Below are 27,480 nucleotides of genomic sequence, written 5' to 3' on the forward strand. Positions count from 1 at the left end.
GCTCGACATCCGAGGGTGGTCGCCGCTATCAGAAGGAAGATTTTGGCGAATTCAGGGTGAAAAAAAATGGCGACAGATTTTAAACTATTAGTCTGAAATATAAGAAGGCCTAGACAAACATGATACCTACCTGGAGACAAATAGCGATTGAGTCATCATCATCAACATCCCTGATTAAATGATAATATTTCATTGGAGTTGTGCGTATTCCAGAAGCGTGCCGAGGCTGAAGTAGCGTAAAAAGCAATTCAATCGATGATGAACCATGTATTTTTGGTGTTCACAAACATATCCCTACTAAAAAGACGAAAATTTAAATAGTTTTTGGTTTTAACATCACATCACATGCAAACGATATGACGCATACGATGTCTTTGGGTTTTCCACGTTTAGTGAGGAGACACGAATATCTCTAGTTGTAATGAGAATAATGACTACACCTTTTCTCTGAAATAAACTTTGTATCTAGTCCACAACGGTTGGAACGGATTTTGATTTGGTCAACTGAAATTTGGCGTATTTCCATTCAATGTGCATTTCAAAAATCTAAACGTCCCTCCCATTTTCCCATTTTGTAGGTGTGCGTGTAGAACGGTTTCTCTATCTTGATTCAGACGATTGCTCTTCAGTTTTCAAATGGCGTCCAAGCAAGGGGAGCAACGCTTTGGAATTCTACTTGCGCAAATCCAAGTTTCTCGAACGCGACTTTGGCAAAATCGAACTTCAATCAGTTTCCGAAATAAAAGTCCTACACGGCGAAGGAAAGATGGCAGAAATATTCAAGACCATAAAACTGCCCTCTGCTATCCCTACTGTGGTAATCAGTCTATTCTGTATCTGTGAACTATAAATGTAAAGAGTAAATGTAAAAAAACAGAGAAACATCAGATATACGGTTTATGAAGTAGAGTACACACGTGTTTTATTTCGATCCTGAACCATCACAAAGTGGCGACGAGGAAGGTATAGAATTTTTTGTTGAAGTACCTGTTTTGGTTGGTGTTTGGAACAAAACTCTGAGGTGAGGAAATGCGGACTGCTTATTGCTGGAATTTGGAGGCAAAATAAAAGTTTTATTGGGTAAAAACAACGCTATCTTGTGTGGGATTGCGTGCGAGAGGGACAGAAAATACTTCTTGTTGAAAATTCACAGGGTTGGCGTCAGTTAGCCTCGCATGATTTGCGACTTGATAGCAAAGCTACGCGGAGAGTGAGCGGATAGATTTGCGACTTGAAAGCAAAAGAAAAAGCTACGCGACGAGAGAGCGGTGAGATTTGCAGCTTGAATGCCAAGCAAAAGCTACGCGGCGAGCTTAATAAAATAGTCAGATTCCGTTAGTGAGATAAAAAAGTCAGTCCCGCAACAAGTAAGCGGTGAAATTTATAGTTTTAAATATAAAAGCTTCTGAAAGCAATTCAGCTGACCGGAAGTAAACAAACATTGATTTTATTTAATTCATTTTCAATATTTATATACATATAGTTTTGTGTTCATTTCAAGCAGCATGGATAAATTCAAAGGTTTCTCGAATCTTACACCATTCTCCTATGCGGATGTGCCATTAGCAGAACGTCGCAGTAAATGGTATACCTGGAAGAGAGCATTCGAAATTTATCTGCGTGCCTCAAAAGTGACGGATACCAGTGAGAAAAAAGATCTGGTGCTCGCACAAGCGGGATTTGGACAACAAGAAATCTTCTTCAATATTCCTGGAGCGGATGTGGAAGAGAATATAAACAATGATATCGATCCATATGACGTAGCCATAATAAATCTGGATAATTACTTCGCTCCTCAGTGCCATGAAGCACATAAGCGATACCTTTTCTGGGCTATGCAACCAGAACCAGATGAAGGCTTGGAAAAGTTTTTCATGAGAATACAAGTTCATGCGACCAAATGCAATTTTGGAACAACGGTTATGGAAAGTTCTGGTATCGCAGTTGTCGATAAGATGTTACAGTTTGTGCCTGTGCCGTTACGGGAAAAACTTCTTCAGGAATCAAATTTGACAATCGATGAAATGATCAGGCAAGTGAACGCATACGAGACCTCAAGGTCTGCCAATGACCAGATCAGCGGAAAGAATATTTCACAACATATGCCTAGAACAACTGAAATAATGCAAAGCATTCGAACATCTTGTAAGTATTGCGGTCGCTCTCACGGGACAGATCAACGATGTCCAGCGTGGAACAAAACCAGTGGTCACTGCGGCATGAGAGAACATTTTCGTGTAACTTGTTTCAATCATACTGGCAGAGGGTCAAGAGGTTTTCCATCGTCAGACGTCATCATTTCACACGTCGTCATCAAATAAACACTTATTCAAAAGAAATCATGCAAGCTTTTCCTACCGCTGATTTATCGATTGGTAGGCCACAACAGACCAAGGTGAGTAATTATACACGGAAACTACATGCAATTGACGACACTGAAGCCGACAACGAAGAAATAGAACTTGTTGAGATGGTATCATCCGTTCATGATTCGGAGGAGCTGGTATGGGCCAATGTTGGCGGTGTATTGATCGAAATGCAGATCGATTCAGGAGTGCAATCAAATATAATAGATGATAAAACTTGGGAAATAATGGTCCGTGATGGAGTACAGACAATTGGTGGAAATCTGCAGTCAGATCGTAAATTTAAAGCATACGCTCAGAAGGATTGTTTGATAGTAACCAATATGTTCTACGCGGAAATTTCCAACAATGATGGCCCGAAACAGTTGAAAACTGTAGCACGCTTCTATGTCGTAAAGGATGGTCCTCAACCTCTTCTGGGGAAGAACACGGCGATGTTTTTGGGAGTTTTTTTTTTGTAGGGCTCCCAAGTAAGCAAGAATCTGTGCAGCAAGTAGATATTTCCAGTAGACCGTTTCCCAGTATTCATGGTGTGAAAATACACATAACGATCGACAAGCCAGTGGAACCTGTAGCGCAAAAATTTCGTCAATTGCCTTTTTCAACATTACAACGGGTAGATGAAAAGTTAAAAGAATTACTGACCAAAGACATCATTGAACGTGTATCGGAACCCAGTCAATGGGTTTCGCCGATGGTAGTTGTTGTGAAAGATAATAGGGATATACGGCTGTGCATCGACATGCGAAAAGTAAACAGAGCAATTTTGCGTGAAACTCATCCTCTTCCAACTGTTGAAGATGTCCGTTGGAAATTGAATGGTACGCGTTTCTTTTCGAGATTGGACATCAAGGATGCATTTTACCAGCTTGAGTTAGACGATGAGAGTAAACCATTGACTACATTTATCACTCACAAAGGTCTGTTTAGATACAAAAGACTCGTTTTTGGAATATCGTGTGCTCCGTAGATGTTCCAAAAAGTAATGGAGCAAATCTTATCTGATTTTTCAAATGTTATCATTTTCATCGATGACATAATCGTAGCAGGAAAGACAGAAAAAGATCACGATGAATCGCTTCAGTTGGCCTTAAATAAGCTGCGGTCCTTCGGTGTTCTTTTGAATAAGTCGAAATGCGTTTTTGAACTGACTGAAACTGATTTTCTTAGTCATCATTTCGATGGGAAAGGAATGACTCCGACACAAGATAAAGTTATAGCTATTAAAAGCTTCAGGACTCCAGTAAATTCGGAGGAGGTGCGTAGCTTCTTGGGTTTGATCAATTATGTTGGAGCATTTATTCCGGATCTGACCACAAGTTCCTTTCGGCTACGGGAGCTCACAAAGAACAAAGCTGGTTTCAAATGGGGTGACGAAGAACAGGCAGCGTTTGACCACCTTACACAAGCTATAGGAAAAAAAGATAGCTTATCTTATTTCGACCCTAAACTGAAAACGAGAGTAGTTGCAGATGCTTCTCCGGTCGGGTTAGGGGCAGTTCTCTTACAGTTTTACGAAGGAGAGCCGAGAGTGATATCTTGCGCTAGTAAAAGCCTTACTGAAACTGAACGTCGATACGCACAAACAGAGAAGGAGGCTCTGGCTCTAGTGTGGGCGGTCGGAAGGTTTCAAATTTATCTAATTGGGGTCCGATTTGAATAGGAGACTGACCATAAGCCTTTAGAATCGATATTCTCCACCAATTCATCGCCTTAGCTCCGTATGGGTTGGGTTCTTAGACTACAGTCATTCAATTATGAGGTGGTTTACCGAAAAGGCAAATCGAACATCGCGGATCCATTGTCTCGCTTTTCGCAGCCATCAGAAGTGGAACCATTTGATCCAAATTCAGAGGTGTACATTCGTAATGTTTAATTAGCTGCCGTCGACTGAAACGAACTTAAAGGTGTATCTTCTAGTGACACAGAGTTAACTCAGTTGCGGGAGTGTTTAGACCGTGGGCTGTGGAACCACACATCTGAAGGAATAAAACCATATTTTGCTTTTCGGAACGAGCTGGGCAAAGTCGGAGATCTGGTAGTCAGAGGATCACGGCTAGTAATTCCACGAGATCTAAGACAACGTATGTTACAACTAGGACATGTGGGTCATCCAGGTCGTACGAAAATGCAGCAACGTCTGAGATATACATGTTGGTGGCCAGGAATGGACGAGGTTATCGCTCGCACAGTGGACTCGTGCACAGGTTGTCAACTAGTGAGCCTGCCTGATCGCCCAGAACCTATGAGAAGGAAGAAATTACCTGTTACGCCGCGGACGGATGTCGCTATAGACTTTTTAAGTCCGTTACCATCGGGGGATTACTTGTTAGTAATTGTAGACTACTTTAGCCGTTACAAAGAAATAGAAGTTCCTCGTAAGATAACGGCGAGTGAAACGTCTGAACGTTTAGAGCGGATTTTTGTTAGATTAGGATATCCACAAACCATCACACTGGTCTACGGTCGTCAGTTCATAAGCACCGAGTTTGAAACATACTGTAAGCGCCGAGGCATACATCTTAATAATACCACACCATACTGGCCACAAGAAAACGGCTTAGTCGAGCGCCAGAATCGGTCACTAGTCAAAAGACTTAAGATCAGTCAGGCTTTGGAAACATGATATACTTACGTACTTATTAATGTACTACTCAACACCTCATAGTAATACGGGATAAACTCCAAGCGAGCTCATGTTTGGGCGAAATATCCGGACGAAAATACCTTCTCTACAAGATGTCTGCACAACTGTACCATCTATCGACAACCGAGATTATGATCACATTGCGAAGGAAAAAGGGAAAGAAAAAGAAAATGAACCGCGTAAGGCGAAGCTTTCAAAGTATACATGAAGAATGTTCTGCATGGAAACAAGTTGACTCCGACATTCGATTCTACTGTTATGATAGTAGAGGTAAAACAGGGAACACGAGTAACGGTTCGAAATCAAGAAACTGGAAGGCTTTACGATAGAAACCCCTGCCATCTGAAAAAAATAATTCATCCAGAAGCAGGCGTTTCTGAGAGAAGTATATCGTTCGAATGTATTATTTCATTATCAAAAATATTTCAATGTTGCTATTTTCAGGCTCTAATCTAACTACTACGGATCCTACAGTGACAGATATCCCAATGGAATCCACAATGGAATCAGAAACTCCATCAGAGGATAATTCACAACAGCAAGATGGGATAGCAGATGTTATACAGCAGCCGTTATCTACAGATGGTTTCACTACTAGTGGAAGATCCAAACGTACCATAAGAATGCCGAGCCGCTCCAATGAGTGTTTCAAAAATTATTAAATATTAAAAAAGTGGGAGATGTGGCAATCAGTGTATTCTGTATCTGTGAACTATAAATGTAAAAAGTAAATGTGAGAACAGAGAAACATCAGACATACGGTTTATGAAGTAGAGTACACCCGTGTTTTATTTCGATCCTGAACCATCACACCTACTATTGCTGAGCTTGCATTCCAAATAAATTGGTTTGAGTACAAAAAATCAGCTTGCATTCCAAATAAATTAGTTTGAGTACAAAAAATCAGCATGTAAACAGAGGCGACAATTGTACCATCTTCTTTGTATTACAGAGGCTTTAAATTCAAAAGTTGTTACGCCTCTAGCTTTTTTTATTTAAAAATTTTTCAGTTAACTGACTGCTGACTGCCTTATACCATGGACAGACATACTGCTGTACTAGCTTTGTACAGGTACCATCGTAGCATGACAGACGTACTTTGTTGTACATTGTACCGCATGTCAAGCTGACAATCAGAAAATTGACCAATTTTCACCACATATTTTAATGAAAAAGCTTTTTATTTAGCCTCTAAACTATCAAACACGACAAACAAGTTTCCAATCTAAGTTATCAACTCAAGGGAAATTCGATGAAAAGAATGTTTATCAAGTGTTTTGATTCGGTTTGTTCATGCTACCCACCACTAATCGACTATGGCGCTGCGCACAGTACAGCTGTAGCCATGTACAACGGTGAAACAGGTCGGTACAGATACAGCGATTGTACCGAGTTGCTTGCATGGTTCTAGCGCTGTACATGGTGACAGACATACAATTTTCGAACTACATCGGTAGTACAGCTGTACTGCCGTAATCTCGCAAAGTGACGCAAGCGCCACATTACGAAAATCTGATCTGTACAAATTGTGTACAGTTGATGGAAAAACATTGCCATCGACTTGATTTTTGAAAAAATGCAGTTTTATTTAAGCTATATCACCAACGCCAGTTTGTTGTGGAAACAGCAAATTTTAATCGCTGTTTCCACAACCGATTGGCGTTCATCCATTAAAGTATGCGAGAATCTGCTCCAATTATTTTCTCCAAAATGTCGTCGTTGAGCGGAGCATGAGAAAGCATCAGGGAGAAAAGTTCTACACATTTTCCGACTTTGTAGCATGCGTCGAGCTGGCTAACGTAGTTGAAACCCCCATTGTAACAATTATGGACAGCACATTTTTTTCCAATTCAAAATGCAATTGAAAACATCCGTATCAAATAAGATAATGCCGTCCGAAATTATCCGATGTAAAGCAAATACAGTCTATGCGAGGATGTTTAGAGTTTCGTTATAGGATGCGTTTCGATAGAGAATTTAAAAGAATGCTGCTGTTGTTCAACACATTCGACATTTACCATTCAATCAACACTCAGCTTCAAGTATTAGACGTCTCAAGCAAAAGCAAGGCTAGAATGAAATCGTCAATCGGACCTATTTATTAGAGAAACCATGCATCTGTTGGGCACCTCTTTTACTCTTTCGCATAAAACCGAATTCGTGGTAATCAACAAAATTTATCTGTGCATGACTTTAATGTAATGCCATCTGCCTCTTGGAAACAACCTGTGTAACCTGAGACTGTGTAACAATCCAGTAAGCTAGGAATAAATTAACAAGCTTTGAATTTATCGTAAAGCTATACACTAATACATGTGTATATTCAAATTCGTCGCACCTTATGCATTAGGTTATTTTGACCTGAGAAATTTTGACAACTACTGCGATCCGTGTAGTCTTCATTGATTCGGGTTGGAAAACAGCTTGTGTGAATATTATAAATTGTATTCTGATCGTTATTTTTGGTTTATTCACGCTTAACAACATTTCATTTGATTGCAGTTGTTAACAATGCCGGAAGCACCAGTACGCAATCCGCTTGACAGATTCCTTAACGCGGTGGAATCGATGGTAGATGGTCCCGTTACATGGTTCCGTGGTATGTTCTATTTTTTTTACATACTGATAAGGACATATTCTCACTAATGGTTTGTGCTCGACATGCTTAGAATTTAAAGAAATTTTTGGAACTACAAAACAACACTATAGGTTCAATAATAGACGTTATTACATAATTAGATCTAACCTATTCTCGACTAATGCATAGACAGTATAAAACCAAAACAAACTGAGAATTGGGGTAAAATAGGTATCAATGAGCTGGAATTATACCGCCTTGATAGGTATACTCATAAAAATTTTAAGCCTCTCAATGTTTACATTTCATCACATTATTTAATGGTTTCGTGGATAAAATCGATTGAAATTTGTCACATCCTGGTTTTTGTGAATTTTAAATTCATACGAAATCAGACCTCGCGCTCGCTCATAAGGCAACTATGCAAATATTCATGTTAGAATAACTATTCTAACAGCTGTCTAGACAGGTAGATCTAATCATCCATGGTTCCAAAGTATCGAGAAAGCAATAAAGATAAAACAAGCTTTTGCTAGATACCCAATAGGCAAAATACAGCTGGGAAAATGTGAAACAAACTAGACGAATACACAATAACGTTTGGGTGCTTCTGTGAACATTCCTTTTGATGACCTATCATTTAAACCGGTTAGACTGATTCCTGAAACGTAGCGGGTCTTATTCCCGCCGATACACTTCATGGTTGAAACGAAATGAAGTGTATCCGCGATGACAACTAAAACTTATTATTATAAATTATCTTCAAATACAATTTTTGTAAGAGATTATTTTTTATTGGCATAACTCGTAAATCGTAGTTCAATGGCGTGCCATTCATTTCGTTTTCACCGTGAAGTGTATACGGGAATAAATCCCAGCGTGTGCACAAAATTTGGGGAGAATAATAAATATGTTCATGCAACGCTTAGACCGAACTTCATTGCACAATCGTTCGAGATAAGTGAGAGTGGCAGTCATATTGCATCTGCGAGTTGCCGGAAAAGTGACTGTCGAATGAACAAATGCGGATTGTTTTCAACAGACTGATGGAATGGACGAAGGGCGATCATGGATTGTCGAAAATGCAGTTCAGGTTCCGGAAAGTAAAGTCGACGCATCGCTAAAACAATAACAAAGAGGAGATCGTTACTCTGGCTTCTTGTAATTATGGGATTCTGGATTAGGAAAGGATTCTGAGGTGTTATTTCCAGAATCGGATATACAATATAGACATGGGACAGTAACTGAAGAATATCTCGGCAGGTGTTCCACAAGATTCAATCCTAGATCAAACACTATGGAACACGATGTATAACGGCATGCTAACGCTGAAGCTACCCAAAGGTGAGGAGATTGTAGGCTTCGCGGATGAAAATGTTGGCGGCTGAGGCTATTGACATGATTGCTAGCTGGATGGATGTAAAGCTACAGACGGCACATCACAAAACCGAGGAGTTGTTAGTGAACAATCGCAAAGCAATGTTGTGGCCAAAATCCATTAGACCAAGCAGCAACAACCGTTCTAACCTTCTTGGGACTGGATGATAAAGAGCTGTGATATTCAATGAATTCAACTCCGGTTCGTGTCGTGGTTGTTAAAGAACTCCGTTTATTGTATTTCTTATCGATAAGGAAACCTCCTAATTCTAGTACTACATTATACATTACACTTTCTATATCTATGGTGGGAGAAGCTTGAGACAACCTTTTTCCAATTCACCAATCAGAAAAGTATAGCTCGTATAGACAATTACCAATACGTACACACAGTCACACCGAAGGCGTGTTCATATTGCTTACTTTAGAATGGATCGACTGTATGAAAGAAAGAACATAATTGCTCAGCGTGCTGCTCAAATTACAAGCACTTGTGTGGCATGGGAATCGCTGGGTTCAAAGTACTTGTGTGGCCTGGGAACCGATGGGTGTAAAATGACGTGACCCAGATTGGTTCTAAGAAATGCTGTATGTCAGCTAAAGGAATTTATTAGCTATGGAACGCTATGTTCCATATGAGTTCATGGAATTGTTATTTGACACTTGAACGAATGTGATGCAAGCGTATCTAACATGCGCGTAGAAACATTTCGAAATTGAGCTGCATGTTTGCTCTTTTGGAAAACTTCAAGATTCTCTAATTTATGATCTTTGGAAATGATATAGAAATCTAGTATGCTACACCGTGTATCTTCGCCGATACTGAATCAATGTGGCGCAACCTTTTTGGCAGCCGTTAAGACTCACCAGTTTAGAGGCGAATGAACTGCAAAGTTTAAAGCCTCTTAAAAACAAAGAAAGAAGAAGAAGAAGACTCACCGAAATCAACGAAATCTGAACAGCACATTCAGGCTCATAGCCAAGGTTTTTTTTTCAAAAATCAGGAGGAAATCAGGATAGCTTATATTGGTTTGTCCGGAAAGTTCTTACCGATTTTTGGTAAAACAAAAGCATAATTTTTGTAGACAGACTTAAATATATTCAATTTTATTCAGCACTAGCTGACCCGGCAAACTTCGTCCCGCCCAAGATTTATTTTCCGTTATCATATCCACATTTTCTTACTTACGTTTCACAGAACTGTCCATTGATTGATCTTCTAATCTACCCTTTAAAATAATTTTTTACTATAAAATTTCAGTACTTCTTCCAAAACTCGACATTATAACATCAGATTATTTTCAGACACAATTCACGTGCAAGATATCTCATCCACTTGCAAATAACATGTTTCTCCATTACATGGAATAAATATTTGATACAGAAAACTCGAATTTTCTTCAGAGATTTCCGAAAATTTTCAATTGTTATGTTTGGTTGGAACGTTTGGTTGAAATATGTGCATTATTTTTATGGGGTCCCCTATTCTTTCCAGAGGAGGAAGGGGTGTCATACCATCATAGAAACATTTCTGGTACCCTCACGTCCCAAATTTGGTTCCATTTACTTGATTAGTTTTCGAGTTATGCAGAAATTTGTGTTTCATTTGTATGGAAGACCCCCCCCCCCTTAGAGAGAGTGGAGGAGTGTCGAACCACTACAAAAACATTTATTGCCCCCTAAAACCTCCATATGTCAAATTTGGTTCCATTTGCTTGGTTAATTCTCGAGTAATGCAGAAATTTGTGTTTCATTTGTATGGCAGCCCCCACTTAAAGAGGGGGGAGGGGCCTCGAACTATCATAAGAACGAACCCAAAAACCCCTACATACCAATTTTCATGTCGATCGGTTCAGTAGTTATTTTATTCTAAATATCTTGTCATCTTTCGCCATCTTTCAGGCAGCTTAAAAATGTTATCCTCCCAGAACATGTTCACAAACAAAATTACCTAATGAGGAAAGTATATCCACAGTAGATCAATTGTTAATTTTTTTTTATTTCGACGTTATTTGATTATATCGAATTTCACCATCAAAGTCGATTCTACTTTGAATCTGACGAGCGAATGCTATCAAACAATATAATGGATGGATATATCTAGATTGATTTTTGAATTGTTCGATCAATGATTCGAAAAATTTGATTCGCTTACTATCGCGAGCAGAGCGGGGGTTTTGCAATATTGATGCATGTAACCAAAAGTCAAAAGTTTTGGAATTTGCAGCAAATATAGGAACCTGTAACTTTAATGATGGCCTACAATTTGGTTTTTCGCGAACTTCAGTCGCGCCTCAGACTCGCCGGCGTCAGCATCGGGACCTTTAGGGGGCTTTTATCGCCTATCCTCTGCTCCACCAATCGCCGCTGAACTGTCCGGGAACTCACGGACAAGTTCAGTTCCTCCCGGATTTTTTACGAACCCTTGAAGAGATCTTCCTTGGAGGCTCGCTTTATATTAGAGTCATCCTTCGCGGTCGTTTTTCTTGGGCTTCCAGTCTTTCGGATTTTTTGTGATCGCGGAGGGCATCAAATACAAAGGTTTTAGATCGTTCCAAGTACTTTACGATTTCGCATTGGCTGCTGCCAGAAAGTCAAAAGTAGTGCTAAAAATTAATTTTGGGTTGGCACGTTCTCTTGGTTGATCGATGAAGACTGATTCGTAGGGGGTTATAAAATTAGTATCTTTCTCCTATATTTGTTTCTTTGTTAACGGTGATTTTTTTCCTTTATAGTGGCTTTAAATTTAAAACTTCGTTCGCCTGTTAACGGAGACTCCGAATCTTTCGATTCATTCGTCTCGGAAAATATGTAGGATCTCGCCGACGCATAACTTGTTTCTTAATGACAACACGGGTAGACAGGCACACAAATGCGCAATTCGTCAATTTAAACCATTTGCGGATTCGAGATTTGTAACATATAGTATGTAAACAAATCTGCAACTCATCAAAATCCGTTCTCGGCAAATATAGTTATTAATGTTCAAACTATTTCATAACAACGTGACCTGTTTTCTGCTTTGGCTTACTGAAAAACCTAGTAGTCCTAGTCAAAACAGATTGCAACTCACAAATCTTTGAAATCAGGACAAAACGGGACATTAAGAGGCAGAACTGAGATAACAGAGAAAATTGTTTTGCAGTTGCCAATAGCGTTGTCGTTCGTCATTATACTAAGCTCTACAATGAAGCAACGAATGCCACACGTTACAACCCCCGAATAACTTGAGTCCTGCAGAAGAACAACCCATGAACATAGATTGAGGATGAAAATAATGAAAGCTGATTAATGATGAATGCAGAAATATATTCTTTTAAAGAAGAAAATAGTTTTCAAGGAGTACAGAATTTACTATCAGACGCATTACCATCGACGAAATTAATTCTCCAGTCTCTGTTACCAGAGTAGACATTTCGTTTGCGCAAATGTATCTATTTGTGAGGACGGAATCACGAATCGAAACCCGCACTGGGTAAAAACTAAGATCAGTTGAATGATTTTCAGTTATTTTCTGATCATGTTAATAAGACAAGACTACCGCCCCGATTCATCCAGACAGCAACACAACTCTGTACTAGTTGTGTCTAAAGGTGAATGAACTTTGTAGTTAGATTCCTGTATAATAGAAAATATAACAATATATATATAAAAATGCATTTCTGTCTGTTTGTCTGTCTGATTCTTATGGACAAGGAAACTACTGAACCGATCGACATGAAATTGGTATGTAGAGATTTTTGGGTTCGGGGAACGTTCTTATGATAGTTCGACACCCCTCCACCCTCTTATAGTGGGGGGGCGGCTAACATACAAATAATACACAAATTTCTGCATTACTAGAGAATTAATCAAGCAAATGGAACCAAATTTGACATATGGAGGTTTTAGGGAGCAATAGATGTTTTTAAAGTGTTTCGAAACTCCTCACCCCTCTCTAAAGAGGGGGCTCCCATACAAATGAAACACAAATTTCTGCATAACTCGAAAACTAATCAAGCAAATGGAACCAAATTTGGGATGTGAGGGTTTTTGGGTACGAGAAATGTTTCTATGATGGTATGACACCCCTTCCTCCTCTGGAAAGGAGAGGGGATCCCATAAAAATAATGCACATATTTCAACCAAACGTTCCAACCAAACATGACAATTGAAAATTTTCGGAAAACTCTGAAGAAATATTTGAGTTTTCTGTATCAAATATTTATTCCATGTAATGGGGAAACATGTTATTTGCAAGTGGATGAGAAATCTTGCACGAGAATTGTGTCTGAAAATAATCTGATATTATAATGTCGAGTTTTGGAAGAAGTACTGAAATTTTATAGTAAAAAATAATGTTAAAGGGTAGATTAGAAGATCAATCAATGGACAGTTCTGTGATTGGAGCTATGAACGTGCTTAGTAAGAAAACGTGGATGTGATAACGAAAAATAAATCTTGGGCGGGACGAAATTTGCCGGGTCAGCTAGTATACATATGAAAATGGATTTCTGTCTGTCTGTCTGATTCTTATGGACTCGGAAACTACTGAACCGATGAACCGAAATTTGGCATGTGGGTATTTTAGGGTGCAATAAGTGTTTCTATGGAGGTTAGACACTCCACCCCCTCTCTAAGAATGCTATAAATGATTCTATGGTGGTTAGACACTCCCTCTCTAAGGGGGAGGGGGGCTGCCATACAAATGAAAGACTTATACAGCAAATGGAGCCAAATTTGGCATATGGAGGTTTTAGGGAGCAATGAATGTTTTTATGGTGGTTTGACACTCCTTTTTCCCTCTCTGAAGAGGAGTGGAGGGGAGGATGCTGAACAACTCGAGAACTAATCAAACAAATGGAATCAAACTTACCATATAGAGGTTTTGGGGGTCGATAAACGTTTCTATGGTAGTTCGACACTTCTACCCCTCTCTAAAGCGGGGGCTCCCATACAAATGAAACACAAATTTCTGCATAACTCGAGAACTAATCAAGCAAATTGAGCCATATTTGGCATGTGGAGGTTTTAGAATGCAATAAATGTTTTTACGGTGATTAGACACTCCGCCCCCTATCTAAGGGGGAGCTGCCATACAAATGAAACACAAATTTCTGCATTACTCGAGAATTAATCAAGCAAATAAAAATAATAAATTATTCTATGGTGGTTAGATACTCTTCCCTCCTCTCTTAAGGGGGCTACCATACAAATAAAACACAAATTTCCGCATAACCCGAGAACTATTCAAGCAAATGGAGCCAAATTTGAGATGTGAGGGTTTTTGGGTACGAGAAATGTTTCTATGATGGTATGACATCCCTTCCTTCTTTGGAAAGGAGAGGCTGTCCCAAAAAAATAATGCATATATTCCAACCAAACATGAAAATTGAAAATTTTCGGAAAACTCTGAAGGGAAATGGGAAAATTCGAAAAATTCAATTCGCATGTGTTCTACAATTACATATTGACAAGCGTTGTTAGTCCATTTGATGTTTACGGTAACGAAATTGATCTTCGTACGAAAGTGGAAATGGAATTTAATGTGATAAACGCACTCCTATATCGTCTTCGATCTATATAAATAAAAATGGATCGCCGAATGTGTTGATAAGAGCACAACTCGAGAAAGGAATTTTAGGGCTGTCTTCATTCTATCATATTTACTGTATCAATTTTCTGTATAGCTTCGATATATAGGGTTGGGGAAAAAAATGTCATATTTCTGATCGAAATTTGACGCTTTATTTAACATACTTAAAATTATAAAATTTAAGTCAAATATGCGCCGTTTTGTTCGCAAACTTGTTGCCATTTAGAAGGCAAGTTCATTATCCCCCCTAATAAACCCCCCCCCTTCCCACCTTATTTGCAAAAAACTCAGACAGCCAGGTTTCGCAAGTTTTCTTTTGAGGCCAACTTAGTATCACCAAGAGCGTTTTGCATGGACCAGAAGAGATGATAATCACTTGCAGCCAGGTCCGGACTATACGGTGGGTGCAATAAGACATCCCATCCGAGCTCCCGTAGCTTCTGGTGGTTCATCAAAGATGTGTGAGGCCGAGAGTTGTCCTGGTGGAAAACAACACCATTCCTATTGATCATTTTTGGCCGCTTCTGGTCAATCGCCTGCTTCAAACGGTCAAGCTTCTTACAGTAGAGAACCGAGTTGAGGCTCTGGCCATAGTTGAGCAGCTCATAGTGGATGATTCTCTTCCAATCCCACCAAACACACAGCAAAACCTTCCTGGTCGTCAATCCGGGCTTGGCGATGGTTTGGGCCGGCTCACCGCGCTTCGACCACGACTTTTTTCGCTTTAGGTTGTCGTACGTGATCCACTTTTCATCATCAGTCACCATCTTCTCTTCAATATTCTGTTAAGATCAATTTTTTGAACAAATACGTAATTTTCATTAATATCATTAGGGCAAAATTCCGCCTGTTGATAACGATTAAATAAATAAATAAAAAATAAACAAATAAATCTAACTGCTTATCTTTGAGAACCATTCTCAAACTTCCTTATTCAACAAAAATATCAACAGCTCTTCGATAATTTTTGTAAGCAAGTTTGCGTTTATTTTACATGCGCATCCCATGGTAATTACAAAACATATTAACAATTTTATTTCATTTTTCTCAACCACCAGAAACCATCGTGGAACCGAACCGCAAAACTTACCCCTGGTATCACCAGAAATTGCGTCGGGTTCCAACGATTGATCAGTGCTACACCGATGATCCAGTATGTTTCTTCGAGGCCAATCAGCAGTTCAAGCGTGACAAGTAAGTATTGCTTTTAGCTACTTGTTCTTGCTCTCCCACCGAGGAAACTCCTCAGAACCACCAACATAGAAGAACGATAAGTGCAACAAAGGCAAAAACAACATCTCGTATGCATGCTTCCGTTCGCCAGCGGCTATATCCATTGCGAAACATTGCACTGGTTTCCTTCGCCGATTCCTTCGGACCGTGTGGGACGAAATTAGCCGAATTTTATATTGCGCGATCAACCACCCTCTTTCGGGGCGCGTGAGTCAGTGATCTGGAAAGTATCACCAAAAGTAATTTCACTCAGAATGGACATCGTAAATAAATAAATATTTTATCTAAGTAGGATAAATTTTCGGAAATGAATGTTTATCAACACGATTGAAAACGTTTTTTTTTTTCACGAATCTTGTCAGTAGTTTTTTTTAGAAAAAATGAATACTGTGATTGTAATTGCCGTATGCGATGAATCTATAACAGTTTTGTTGCTTTGGAACGTTTCAAATTCTTACCTCAACTTTACTTCAAACCCAATTCAAATGCAGATTCGCAGTACTTGATGTGATATAAGATCAACGCAGCGAAGTGAATACGAAGATAATCGCAAAACGACTCAGAGAAAAAATGTGAACTTTGGTAGTGAACACTTTGAAACAGCGACGACAAACGAGCTGTCACTCACCAGACAGACAATAAGTAAATACATATATTCATTACCATTGGGACGGGGATCACCTAGTAGCAGCACACGACATATTCGAAGATAGATATTTCAGTGGACTGCATGGTAACTTGTATTCAAGTGTAAATCCAACTAAGCAATGATAATTTGTTGGGCTAAAATTAGGGTAATTAGGGTTTTCCGATTGAATGGATTCTACTTATTAGAATGATTCATTTACTACCGTCAGTCACAACACGCTACAAAGAATTCTTATGGAGAGATTACAAATATCAAGCCCTTATAATAAAAAAGTAAGTGATTGTGTCCGCATTGTGAGGACATGAGCGCATTTTCAACGTAGGACAACGGGATAATATTATTCAATCCGCTAATTTATCATTTAGAATATTATTTCAGAATGCATCGAAATTTTTGAAATAAATTTTATTCATTCATTTTTTTTATTATTTTCATTTTAAATTTGAACAATTTAAAACTATCTGTTAAACTGATAGAGAATAATTTGCCTCTCGAAACGGATATCGCTACCGGAAGTCGACACTATTGGATATAGAACATATTAGAACATATGGTCGGGGTTCTGCCAAAACGAACCAAGCGTCAAAAACATTATTTTAAGATATTTCAATTTGAAGTTTTGGCTACCACTAATTTACTATGTCGGATCAAATCTATCATTTTACCGCTCACGTATTACAAACAGGATGTCAAACATAATACTCCCTTTGATGCTGTAAGCACACATCTTCGTCAATTTCTGATTCAGAAGCATTAGAAATATGAAAAAACAAAATTATGCTGCTGCTAGACACACAAAACATCGTTCTCATTGCAGCCAGAGCGAACCAAGTACATGCTAGCTATTAACATTATATCATTGCATAACACATCAGTATTTTGTTTGTTTTTAATGAATGGTATATATATTGACTAAGTTTTTCTATTTCTGGCAAAATGATACCTTAATAAATGAAAATAAATGGATTGAGGAATGCATTACACTTGGTTCGTTGTGGTTGAACACAATTTCGAAAAATGTAGATCAGCGCTTCTACACTTCATGGCAGCCCTTAGGCTGTCTTACTTACCAGATCCCGACGACATCTGATTCCAGGAGCTGTCCGTAACAGAAATATTCGGAATCTGCCTTCTTAGAGAAAACGATCACTATCGTTCGATGCCATATTACAGGTTTATGGTTTGCTTTGGTTGAATGCAGTTCCGTTTTTTACAGTCTTCCACACAGAATTTCTCTTTTGGAGTTGTAGTCAATTGTCCGATTGACATGGTCATTTTATAGTCGATAAATTATTATTTTCTGCATCCAAGGGTGTAAGTAACTCAATTTTGAAAAAAATTCGTATGGTTCGTTTTGGCAGAACCCCGACCATATGTTAATATTACATCTATATAAGGTTTACATTAAAAAAAATGACTTTTTTCGGACCCCAGGAACGAACCCCAGAACATGTCACAGTAAGGTTTATCTTCTGGAATTTGAAAACATACTTTCATGGAAGATAAGATGTATCTAAATAAATGCAGTGTGCGTCCATATTCCAAAATTCTCTTCCATATCCGCACTGTCACGATGATTTATCCTTCCCAAAACATGTTTGCCTTCTCGTCGAAAACTGTTCGAGGTTTTTTTATGTCGTCCATAGAGTTGAAGTTTTTTCCCCTGACTCAATTACGTAGGGACTTGATTCTCGGATAATCTGAAGGTGCAATATCCAGTAAGTTTAGCTGGCGGGATAACATCTCCCAGTCAGACTCCAAAATACTTTGTCATGTTGTTAGAAAGGCATGAAGTTTGGTGTTGGTGTCTGATGGAACACTTCTTCCGGATCGCTGTTTTTAATTTGTCCAGTTTCGCGCAATACTTGTGGAAAGGTATCGACTTGTTGTTTGGTAGAATCTCATTATACGAAATTCCTTGCCATTCCCACCAGACACAGGCGTGTTCTAGCAAGACCTTGGGACCACCGCGCTCGGAGCCAACCAAGATGAATTAATAGAAACAATGGGTTTTCAGGTGAAATAAACGCACTTTTAAAATAAAAATTATGAAAGAAAATTTTCGGTATGTTTTTAAATCTATTGTATAAGGGGCTGTCCACATACCACGTGGACAGAAAAAGCACGATTTTAGACTCCCCCACCCCTTCCGTGGACAAGCGTGTACATTTACTAAACATCTCCCCTTTTGTCCACGTGGATATTTTTCCATTTTTCGGGTCAAGGTAATAATTGAATTGCACCTATATTTAAAGCTTATTTTATATTACCGGAACTGTAAGGTTAATCTCGTTTTATTCTGATTGTAATCTCAATTAAAATGATCGGTTTTGTAAAAAAAGCAAATTGACTCTATTAGCAGTCGTTGTTTTTTCTATCCTTTGAGTTTTTTTTATTAACATTACCCAAGAAATAACTCGTTTTTTTCCAAATTCCATTCATGTTGTATTCATTTTTCCGTTGTCAAATTCCGCATCAAAACATCACTTATAGGATAGGAACAGATTTTTTTATTTGGCACATGCTATCATTATAAATCTTATATCTTAATACAACTTCCAATAGTAACTGATTTTTAGATAATCATAGCCCGAAAGCCTGCTTCCATTTGTTGAAGTTCTGACCATGGACAGAGAATCTGGAAATTTTTAATTTTTTTATTTTGTTGCAAAACAAGAGGTAAAACAGTTGATGCAAACGAATAATAGGTTTTGGTAAGGTGTAAGGATGATACAGGGTTTTCCAACTATAAATTCCGAAAGTAAATTGAAATAAGACACATTTAGAATTCGAATTTCGATGAAACTTTTATTTCAAATTAAAGTTTGGTTTATGCCATTATGTGTGAAATACAACATCATTCAAATGTCCACCTAGGGCTTCCTCGCACACCTTGATCCGGAACAGGTAATTTTCGATGACTTTTCGGCACATATGGGGCGGTATCTCGGTCATAACTTTACGAATGTTGTCTTTCAAATGTTCAAGAGTTTGTGGAGAGTTGGCATAGACACGGTCTTTCGCATAACCCCACAAAAAAAAGTCTAGCGGGTTCAAATCGCATGATCTGGACGGCCAATTGGCATCACCAAAATGCGAAATTATGCGTCCCTCAAATTTCGTTCGCAATATGGCCATGTTCGGTCGTGTTGTGTGGCACGTGGCGCCGTCCTGCTGAAACCACATGTCATCCGTATCCATATCATCAATTTGTGGCAAAAAAAAATCGGTTAACATGCGGCCATAGCGCTCACCATTCACAGTTACCGTCTCGCCGTCCTCATTTTTAAAGAAATACGGCCCGATGACTCCACCAGACCATAATGCGCACCAAACAGTGACTTTTGGCGGATGCAATGGCCTCTCAATAATCACGTGTGGATTTTCTGAGCCTCTTATACGGAAATTTTGGGTGTTCACATAGCCACCGAGCTCGAAATGTGCCTCATCGCTGAAGAAAATTTGATGCGAAAATTCAGCATTTTGCTGCTGTTGTTCGTTCACCCAATCGACGTATGCCCGACGCATTCCATGGTCACCACGCTCTAATTTTTGTACCAGTTGGACTTTATATGGATGTAGGTGCAAGTCCAAATGCAAAATTCACCATAATGGTGTGTTTGACAAGCCCAATTGCTGAGCACGCCGTGGAATCGAAACATTCGGGTCATCCTCCACACTGGCAGCAACAGCAGCAATATTTTCGGCCGAACGCACATTACGATGATGCACAGGTTTCACAATATCCGCTACGGATCCAGTTTGTTCGAATTTACGCACTACATTAGCGATTGTGTGCTCTGTAGCTATGTCAGCTATGTCAAATGGTTGTCAGCGCAGGGCTGTATACTTTCGGAAGCTCGAAATGGAAAACCCTGTACATTGAAAAATATGTAATAAAATGTATAGTTTTCTCCTGGACTTTTGGGTCCTCCCAACTCGCTGATTAACGTTCTTGGACATTATTTGATCCTCTACTCATAATGGAAAAAAATTTATCACCCACAGGTTGAAGCATTGTCCACTTACAATTCGTACGCTTTTTTTAAATTTTTTTATCAGTGATCGCTACATGAATTTTTCGATACCGATTTGATAATAAAGTAGACCTCTTTCATTGGAGGAAGTTTCACTGCTATTCGTGTTACGAGTCAAAAATTGTTCTAAATGGAAGACTAGAGAAAAAAAAATATTCTTACCTACTTACATAGGGGGTCTCCGTAGCCACATTGGTTGCGCGTTCGCTTAGTAAGCGATCGATCGTGAGTTCAAAACTCAGGACCCTCATTGACCATCTTTGTGTTGTTACAGAATAACTACGTCCGCGAAATAATCATCAGGGATGGAGATCGATTCATCCATACAACTGCTCTGCTCTGCAATACACATCGGGCTGCTGTTCTATTAATTGATACCTTCTTCTTCTTCTTCTTATATGGCACTAACGTTCCTAGAGGAACTCCGCCGTCTCAACGTAGTATTACTTGCGTCATTTTCATTAGTACTTAGTTGAGATTTCTATGCCAAATAACACGCCTTGAATGCATTCTGAGTGGCAAGCTCTAGAATACGCGTGACCACAGTGCAAGTCAGAGGAAATTTCTTTGAAGAAAAATTTCCCCGACCAGAACGGGAATCGAACCCGAACCCCCGGCATGTTAGGTTTGACGCTAACCACTCGGCCACGGGAGCACACATTAATTGATACCTACTTACATTGAAAATTCAACGTGGTAAGGTAACGTGAATCGAAACGCAGTTGAATAGAACCAAAACTAACGCGTCTGACATTCTTGTTTGTTTGGTGGAATCCACGTTGTACAAAGAAGAATGCCTCAGGAAACACGGATTTCCTTTCATAGGAACAGGGCATGTGAAGTTTTGGCTTGATTTGGCGAGATATCACTCCGGCGGAAGGTTGTTTAGTAGATCGTGACATTGGAGTAAATTTCCAATGACAAGAACCTAGATCCACCCAATTGCCTTCAATTCCGTCCCATAGAATATTATTATGTAATCATGAAGCGGAAGATTAAAAAGATTGGTAAAATAGCTAAGAATTCTGCACAGATGGTAAAACTTTGGGACAAACTTACAAGAGAGATTGATACTACAGATGTACAACGTTTGATTGGAAGTATCACTAGGAAAGTGCGCAGATATATTAGAAATGAAGAGAAATGCGTACTTTTTTGTATGCCCCGAGATATCAGTGATTTTTATGTTACTCTCAAAATATACATTACTGTACAGAAAATCAACAAATTGTATGAGAAAAAGATGGATGTTCAACCGGCAGCACTCTCAGGCAGCTCAACCCTTCGATTGAAAAATACACAGTACTAAAGGTGGAAAGTTTTTAAAAAAAAACTTGAAAATGCAGAACAAATTTTAGACTTCATTTATGCTACACTTATTAAGCGTGTCCAATTAAGCGTGGACGTTATTCATAACCCCTACCCCTAAGTTATCCACGTGGTATGTGGACAGTCCCTAATATGTATATAACCTGTAATTTTCCACCGTCGCATTTATAAATGGACATTCTGATGCACTTAACACTTAAACACTTGGACTTAAAACTGTATTCGGAAATCACAAAATCGTCGTTATGAGATTTTTGCAGGATATAGGCCTTGCAACTTATCGTCGTGTATTTGAATATACGCCAATCAAAAGAGAATACTACCAGCGAGAGTCATATTTGCTTTATTCTCGATGTATTCTCCCAGTTACCTTCTCAGGTAGCCATCGAATACCTTTCAGCGTCAGGTGTCGATATATGTGAAGAACTAAATGATCGCGGGATGAATATTCCTAGAGAAATTCTCTCGGTTGCCTTCTCAGGTTTCCCAAAAATAACTCTCCGCCATCGCGATTGGAATTTGATAATGAGTGCGCTCGTTGATAACGAAATATAGCGCCATTTTTATTGGTTTCAGGCGAGTTCTTTCGGTTACCACAGTTAACTCTCGATGCGATGAATTATTCAATATATAGCCGGTCCAATTAATTCTACTGGTTTACCTTGTCAGGTTACCTAAAGATAAGCTCCCGTGTGTGGTGACATATAAGATTTTCGGAATTTCGTGTGGTCGATAATTCGCGTTTAACTAATCACATCACTTACCACAGTGAATCCTTATTCTTACCTCTTCCCACTAACAACTATTCCTTCCACGATAAACGCTAGGGAACCACGCTATAGAGGCGACCCTTCTGGCCTTGGGCGGCGAATATCATACTAACATTCTTTCTCTTCCCCTGGTGACTGTAAGGACGTGGCCGGCGTCGTTATTAGCCATTTCAAGCTTGGATCACCGAAAATTGCACAACGGGAACGATTTGCTAGTCCCAAGCGTCATTCAGTGTATTCTTTGTGCAATTTGGTTGGTTCAGGTCAATCACAGAGAAAAATTCGAAAATTGTGAAAGAAATTTTTTTTCTTATATATTTTCTACGTAGAGAAAAATGTTTTATTCGCAAATTGTGAAAAGTATTGAACAGGAAATTGTTCTCTTTTTGTAACCAAGAAAACATTGGCAGAGATCCCTGTGTAATCCTCACTTATGATACACGGATAATGTTTATTCTGATAAAGTAAAAAGTACAAAAATCAGGATCATTTCAGGAAAATCTGGTAAAATTGGGCGTTCGTTAGGATATCAGGTAAAGTGCCAAAAAGTCTGGGAAATCCTGAAAAATCAGGAAGGTTGGCATCTCTGGCATTTTTTGGCATCGATACGAAGGGCCTCCACTCTGTCGAGGCTGTGTAACGAATGTAAACGAAATTGCACTGCTGTTTCGCAATATTTTCCATTCATTCAATTCTTGTATCGAGCTGTGTGTGTATTCGTGTGAGAAATCAGCATTAGGAATAAACGATGTCCGCTCGTTGTACTGTACATGCTAGCTCATTCGCGACTTCCAAATCACGAATGGCTTATTTATACTTAACTGGCTGGCCCGGTGAAGTTCGTACCGACCAAATTGATGTTTTGTTACCAAACAAACGTTCCTTCAAATTGGCCTTTTTCAAGGCTGAGGCGAATGAGCCTTGTAGTTTTCAGGCGCGATAATAGAAAAAAATCAATAAATTCGCGATGGCTGTCGACAAATACGGTAGTAACTCTATCTATTAACTTACATTTTTCTCATAATTTCGTTAACGTCGTTAATGTCGAATTTACTGAAAACGATTATCGCGATAAAATTTTGGAACATATGAGCAATCAATTTTCCGAATTATCCCATTTTCCTTCAAAGTATTCCGGAAATGCTCCGATTTTTCCCGCCGAAACATTGATCTGCAGCAACACATTTGGTGATTCATTTTCATTTATTGTATATATATGGAAAATATGGTCGATGTTAAGGCAGACCGGACTATGTGACAGTTTTATGATTTCGAGAAAAACTAACTTGAAGATAAGTGCTATAAGGGGATTTCGCGGACTATTCGAAACAATTTCCATTTCCACTTTCGAACAAAGATCAATTTCGTTAACGCAGATCCGGAATGTACTGAAAGCGCTTATCACGATGTAGTTTTGGAACATGAAGAAATTTGAATTTTCCGGATATTCTCATTTTCCGCCAAAGTTTTTCAAAATATTTTCGATTTTACTCTTGATGACATTGATCTAAGGGCAGAGACGAATGCAATAAGATAAAGACGACTCAAATCTGACGATTCCTTTCTTGGGTTTTGCGCTTAGCAACACATTTAGCGATCAATTTGAATTCATATGTATAAATGGTGTAATATATGTAATTATATGTTATTAATGGTACGGAAAGTTAAGCACACAAATTAACAGCACAAATGTATGGTAAAATGGGAATGCTTCCAGTTTTCATTAATTTACAGCGTGTAGGGATTAGGGAATTGTAATGTACAGCATATCAAACAAATTATAGAGAATTTCCGATTCGACTGGTATGAAAATCATTAGAATTCGTTCGCAGTGAAAAAGGTTATTAACTTTACTTCATAAAAACGTGACCTGTTTTCTGATTTGAAACCCTTCCTGAAACACGCATTACTACGTCAAAACCAGACTTGAACATATTGTGCACTATAATCACTTTGTAGTACACTTTGAATCAATCACAAAACTGTCTGCTTCTTAACGAAGAACTTGTGGCCATCGTCTGTCGCCTTCTGTTAAGTGCAAGGAATTGCTGAAATGAAGATCAAACAAGAACTTACCGTTGTAGTTTTTGTGTATCTTGTGACGGCTTGTGTTCAATCATAGATTCAAATTCTAATAAGGAATTAGAGGCGAATGAACTGCAAAGTTTAAAGCCTCTTAAAAACAAAGAAAAGAAAGAAAAATAAGGAATATGACGGATGATACTGTAAATATTGAACGAGATTTCAATACTGATAAATATCAGTCCAATAATGTGATCGAAGATATTTCACTATGAAACGATTACAGATTGATTGATGGAAGACACTTTATTATTCCTTACGCTAAACAAACTCACATTGGTATAGTTTACAAATACATCTGGAATCACAATATTTCGACATAGATATTCTCCACGCCACCATTCCGCCGTAAATTTTACGATCCAAACGCCACCACAACTGTCGGCCACTATTTTTAAACTGATTGTTTAGCACTAGACGATTGTAAATAGCACACGGTATTCATCGCATCACTGTCGATCGATCAGAAATATCTTATCGACGGCCGACTTCGTTATCCCTGGTTTGGTAGCTTTCACCGCTCGTGACTTATGTCACTCGTTTAAACGTGTAGCACTTCCAATCCAATCCACTGGCGTTCCACGTCTGTCCATCTCCATAACGTTTCTATGCGGCATCTATTCCTCGTAACAAACAGCTTCATGCTACCGTGAACTTGAACTTGTACATTTGAATTAAAAATAATTCAGATTAATGGCTAGAAATTATTGATATTGCAAGAGTGAACGACTAAGTAGTAAACGAAATCGCGTATTGGTGGTTGCAAGGATCCTATAAGCATTTGTTCACTATGTGGTTCAGGATGGTAAAAATCTTGATCAATATAAGGTAAAATAAATTTCCGGATCCCAGACGAAACACGCTTCGTTGCACTGGAACGCACTTTCGTACCTTACACTCGGATGTGTTTTTGCTGTATTTCGTGTATTGCTTGGGATTCGATGTGCTCCCCATTTTCCACCAAAGTCCAGCTTCTAATGGTCGATTAACTTAAAACGTCCAAGCGCTCGTTGACAACGCGGCCAATCATTGACGAATATGGATCAGCTGTAAAATAGAGAAAAAAATTATTGGAAAAATTATCTCGGCAGCTGTCGCTTATGTCAGCTGATTGAAATACTTACGCACGTCAATGTGTATCCGTGCGTTTCACGCGGCACGCGACTTAAACGGCGCTCCTTCGTTCGGTCCCTTATGATCGAACGTTTTCACCCCCGGGATCTAGGACGAACCGTAGCGGGAGACCGGTTACTACTGACTGTCTGCGATGGTCAGTACATTTCTCCACCACGTCTGCAATTTCCGCGCTTTTCTCACAGATTCATTATACCGATTTCCAATTATCGCGAATAGTGGTACGATGTGCGTAATCGGGGGTCATTATGAAGTTGTTTTTGTTTACAAGCTCTGGTGTCAATGAATTTGGACATCAATTAAAATGTTGGAAGTGCAAATAAAAACCAAATCTACGTTTCCGAATTCATCCGAAAAATTATTTTGTCCATTGAACTCATTAACATGAACACATTCCGATGGAGCTAATATTTACACATTGGTATCCCACCTATTGGTTTATTTCTGACCAGCGATATAAACATGGTTGATCTCATATAAACAGCATCACGCATGCTTCTCCAACATCAATTCACCTAGCAATGGTTGTTGGAGCGATGGACAAAAAACGATACTTTTCTTCAAGTTTGATTCAGGTTTCAAACCGCTCTTCTCTAAGCTTATCTTTTTTTATCCATCAGCAGACAGTCTCCCGACGGGACCGATTAGTACCAGGAAGCACAGATCATCTCTCGCATCTCGTAGCCTTTTTCCGCGCATGTTTACCTTGCACCTCACTTCACCTTAATGTACGCATCGTAATCTGCATCCCACCGCCCACACCGAAGCCGGTGCGTCGTTTTCAGTTTATGTTTATTCGATCCGATTCTGTTCAGTCGGAAAATAGCGTCTATTTATTTGGTGCTGAAAAATTTAATCGTCGTCCGGTTTCCCCAACACTACTAGCGCCATCCGAGACGATGCTCTGGGTGTCTTGAATAAATACTTTGTCGATATCATCGATTGGCCGATTTTCGTGGTCATGTTCTGTGGTGATCACGGTAGTATTCTTAGGGAACATCAGCCACTTCCTCACACTTTCATGCTTGATTTTTGTATACCACTTTCTTTGCGATCACAATGTCTGAACTAACTCAAGGTTGGTGCGTTCCACGCCGGGAGCATAGTTTCCATCCTGGGCGATTCGCAGCTCTCGTCTTGACTTGCGTTCAAATCCGATTTGAGACGACTTCTCTGATTTCGATACATGAACTCCGATGCCATGTAGGAATCTCTGCCTCTACTACGATGTACTTGTGGAACACAATACCATGCTTGCTTAGAGATTTCCGTTCTGTTCTAGCGTAGTTTGTGTCCGTTCAACGCCACTTACGCTTCCGATTTCTAGTCAGAGCTCAGAGCTGGTTCTCAGTTCTCAGAGCTTCCAGATCCAGCTTCGTGGTCACAAGGTCTGCCTGAGGTACATAATGTGACATCCGGTTGAATGGTCGAGTTTGCTCTGCATATTAGAGACATATAGTGATAGACATTCGTTTAGCCACACTTGAAATAAAAAACTTGAAACACTTACAAAACAACTAGGAATGTTCTTTTTATCGGGATACTTATTTGGTGTAGTGATAGTATATTTAAAACGTGCGTCACAATCACACACACAAGGCGGCATCGGTGGATATAAACATTCAAACGTCGTTTTTTCCCGAGACATACGTTTAGCCGCAGGGCATAAAAACCAGGTTTTCGCATAATCACCAAGCCTTTAT

The 27,480-nt window shown here is 39.1% G+C and overlaps 3 protein-coding genes across 4 annotated transcripts in view; all 3 read left to right on the forward strand.

Annotated features, from left to right (window-relative positions):
• Window positions 1-978: 978 nt before the first annotated feature.
• Window positions 979-5,427, forward strand: LOC129777225 (uncharacterized). Its single transcript, XM_055783379.1, has 2 exons — window positions 979-1,021; window positions 1,505-5,427. Exon 2 carries the CDS (start codon window positions 1,506-1,508, stop codon window positions 2,319-2,321), a length of 816 nt encoding a protein of 271 aa, XP_055639354.1. The 5' UTR covers window positions 979-1,021; window position 1,505; the 3' UTR covers window positions 2,322-5,427.
• On the forward strand, window positions 4,534-4,992 carry LOC129773532 (uncharacterized protein K02A2.6-like). The gene has a single exon (XM_055777146.1). It carries the CDS (start codon window positions 4,534-4,536, stop codon window positions 4,990-4,992), a length of 459 nt encoding a protein of 152 aa, XP_055633121.1.
• Window positions 5,428-7,335: 1,908 nt separating the features above from the next.
• Window positions 7,336-27,480, forward strand: part of LOC129779097 (NADH dehydrogenase [ubiquinone] 1 beta subcomplex subunit 10) — a 29,171-nt gene continuing 9,026 nt past the window's right edge. Inside the window, exons 1-3 of one of the 2 annotated variants that reach the window (XM_055786365.1) lie at window positions 7,336-7,457; window positions 7,516-7,612; window positions 15,602-15,737. In XM_055786365.1, coding sequence (XP_055642340.1) covers window positions 7,525-7,612; window positions 15,602-15,737 — 224 coding nt within the window. In that variant the 5' untranslated portion in view covers window positions 7,336-7,457; window positions 7,516-7,524. The remainder of the gene's footprint in view (window positions 7,458-7,515; window positions 7,613-15,601; window positions 15,738-27,480) is intronic. The other variant, XM_055786366.1, reaches the window with a different exon arrangement.

The sequence above is a fragment of the Toxorhynchites rutilus genome, chromosome 3 (genome assembly GCF_029784135.1).
Source record: "Toxorhynchites rutilus septentrionalis strain SRP chromosome 3, ASM2978413v1, whole genome shotgun sequence".
Classification (NCBI taxonomy): Eukaryota; Metazoa; Arthropoda; class Insecta; order Diptera; family Culicidae; genus Toxorhynchites; species Toxorhynchites rutilus.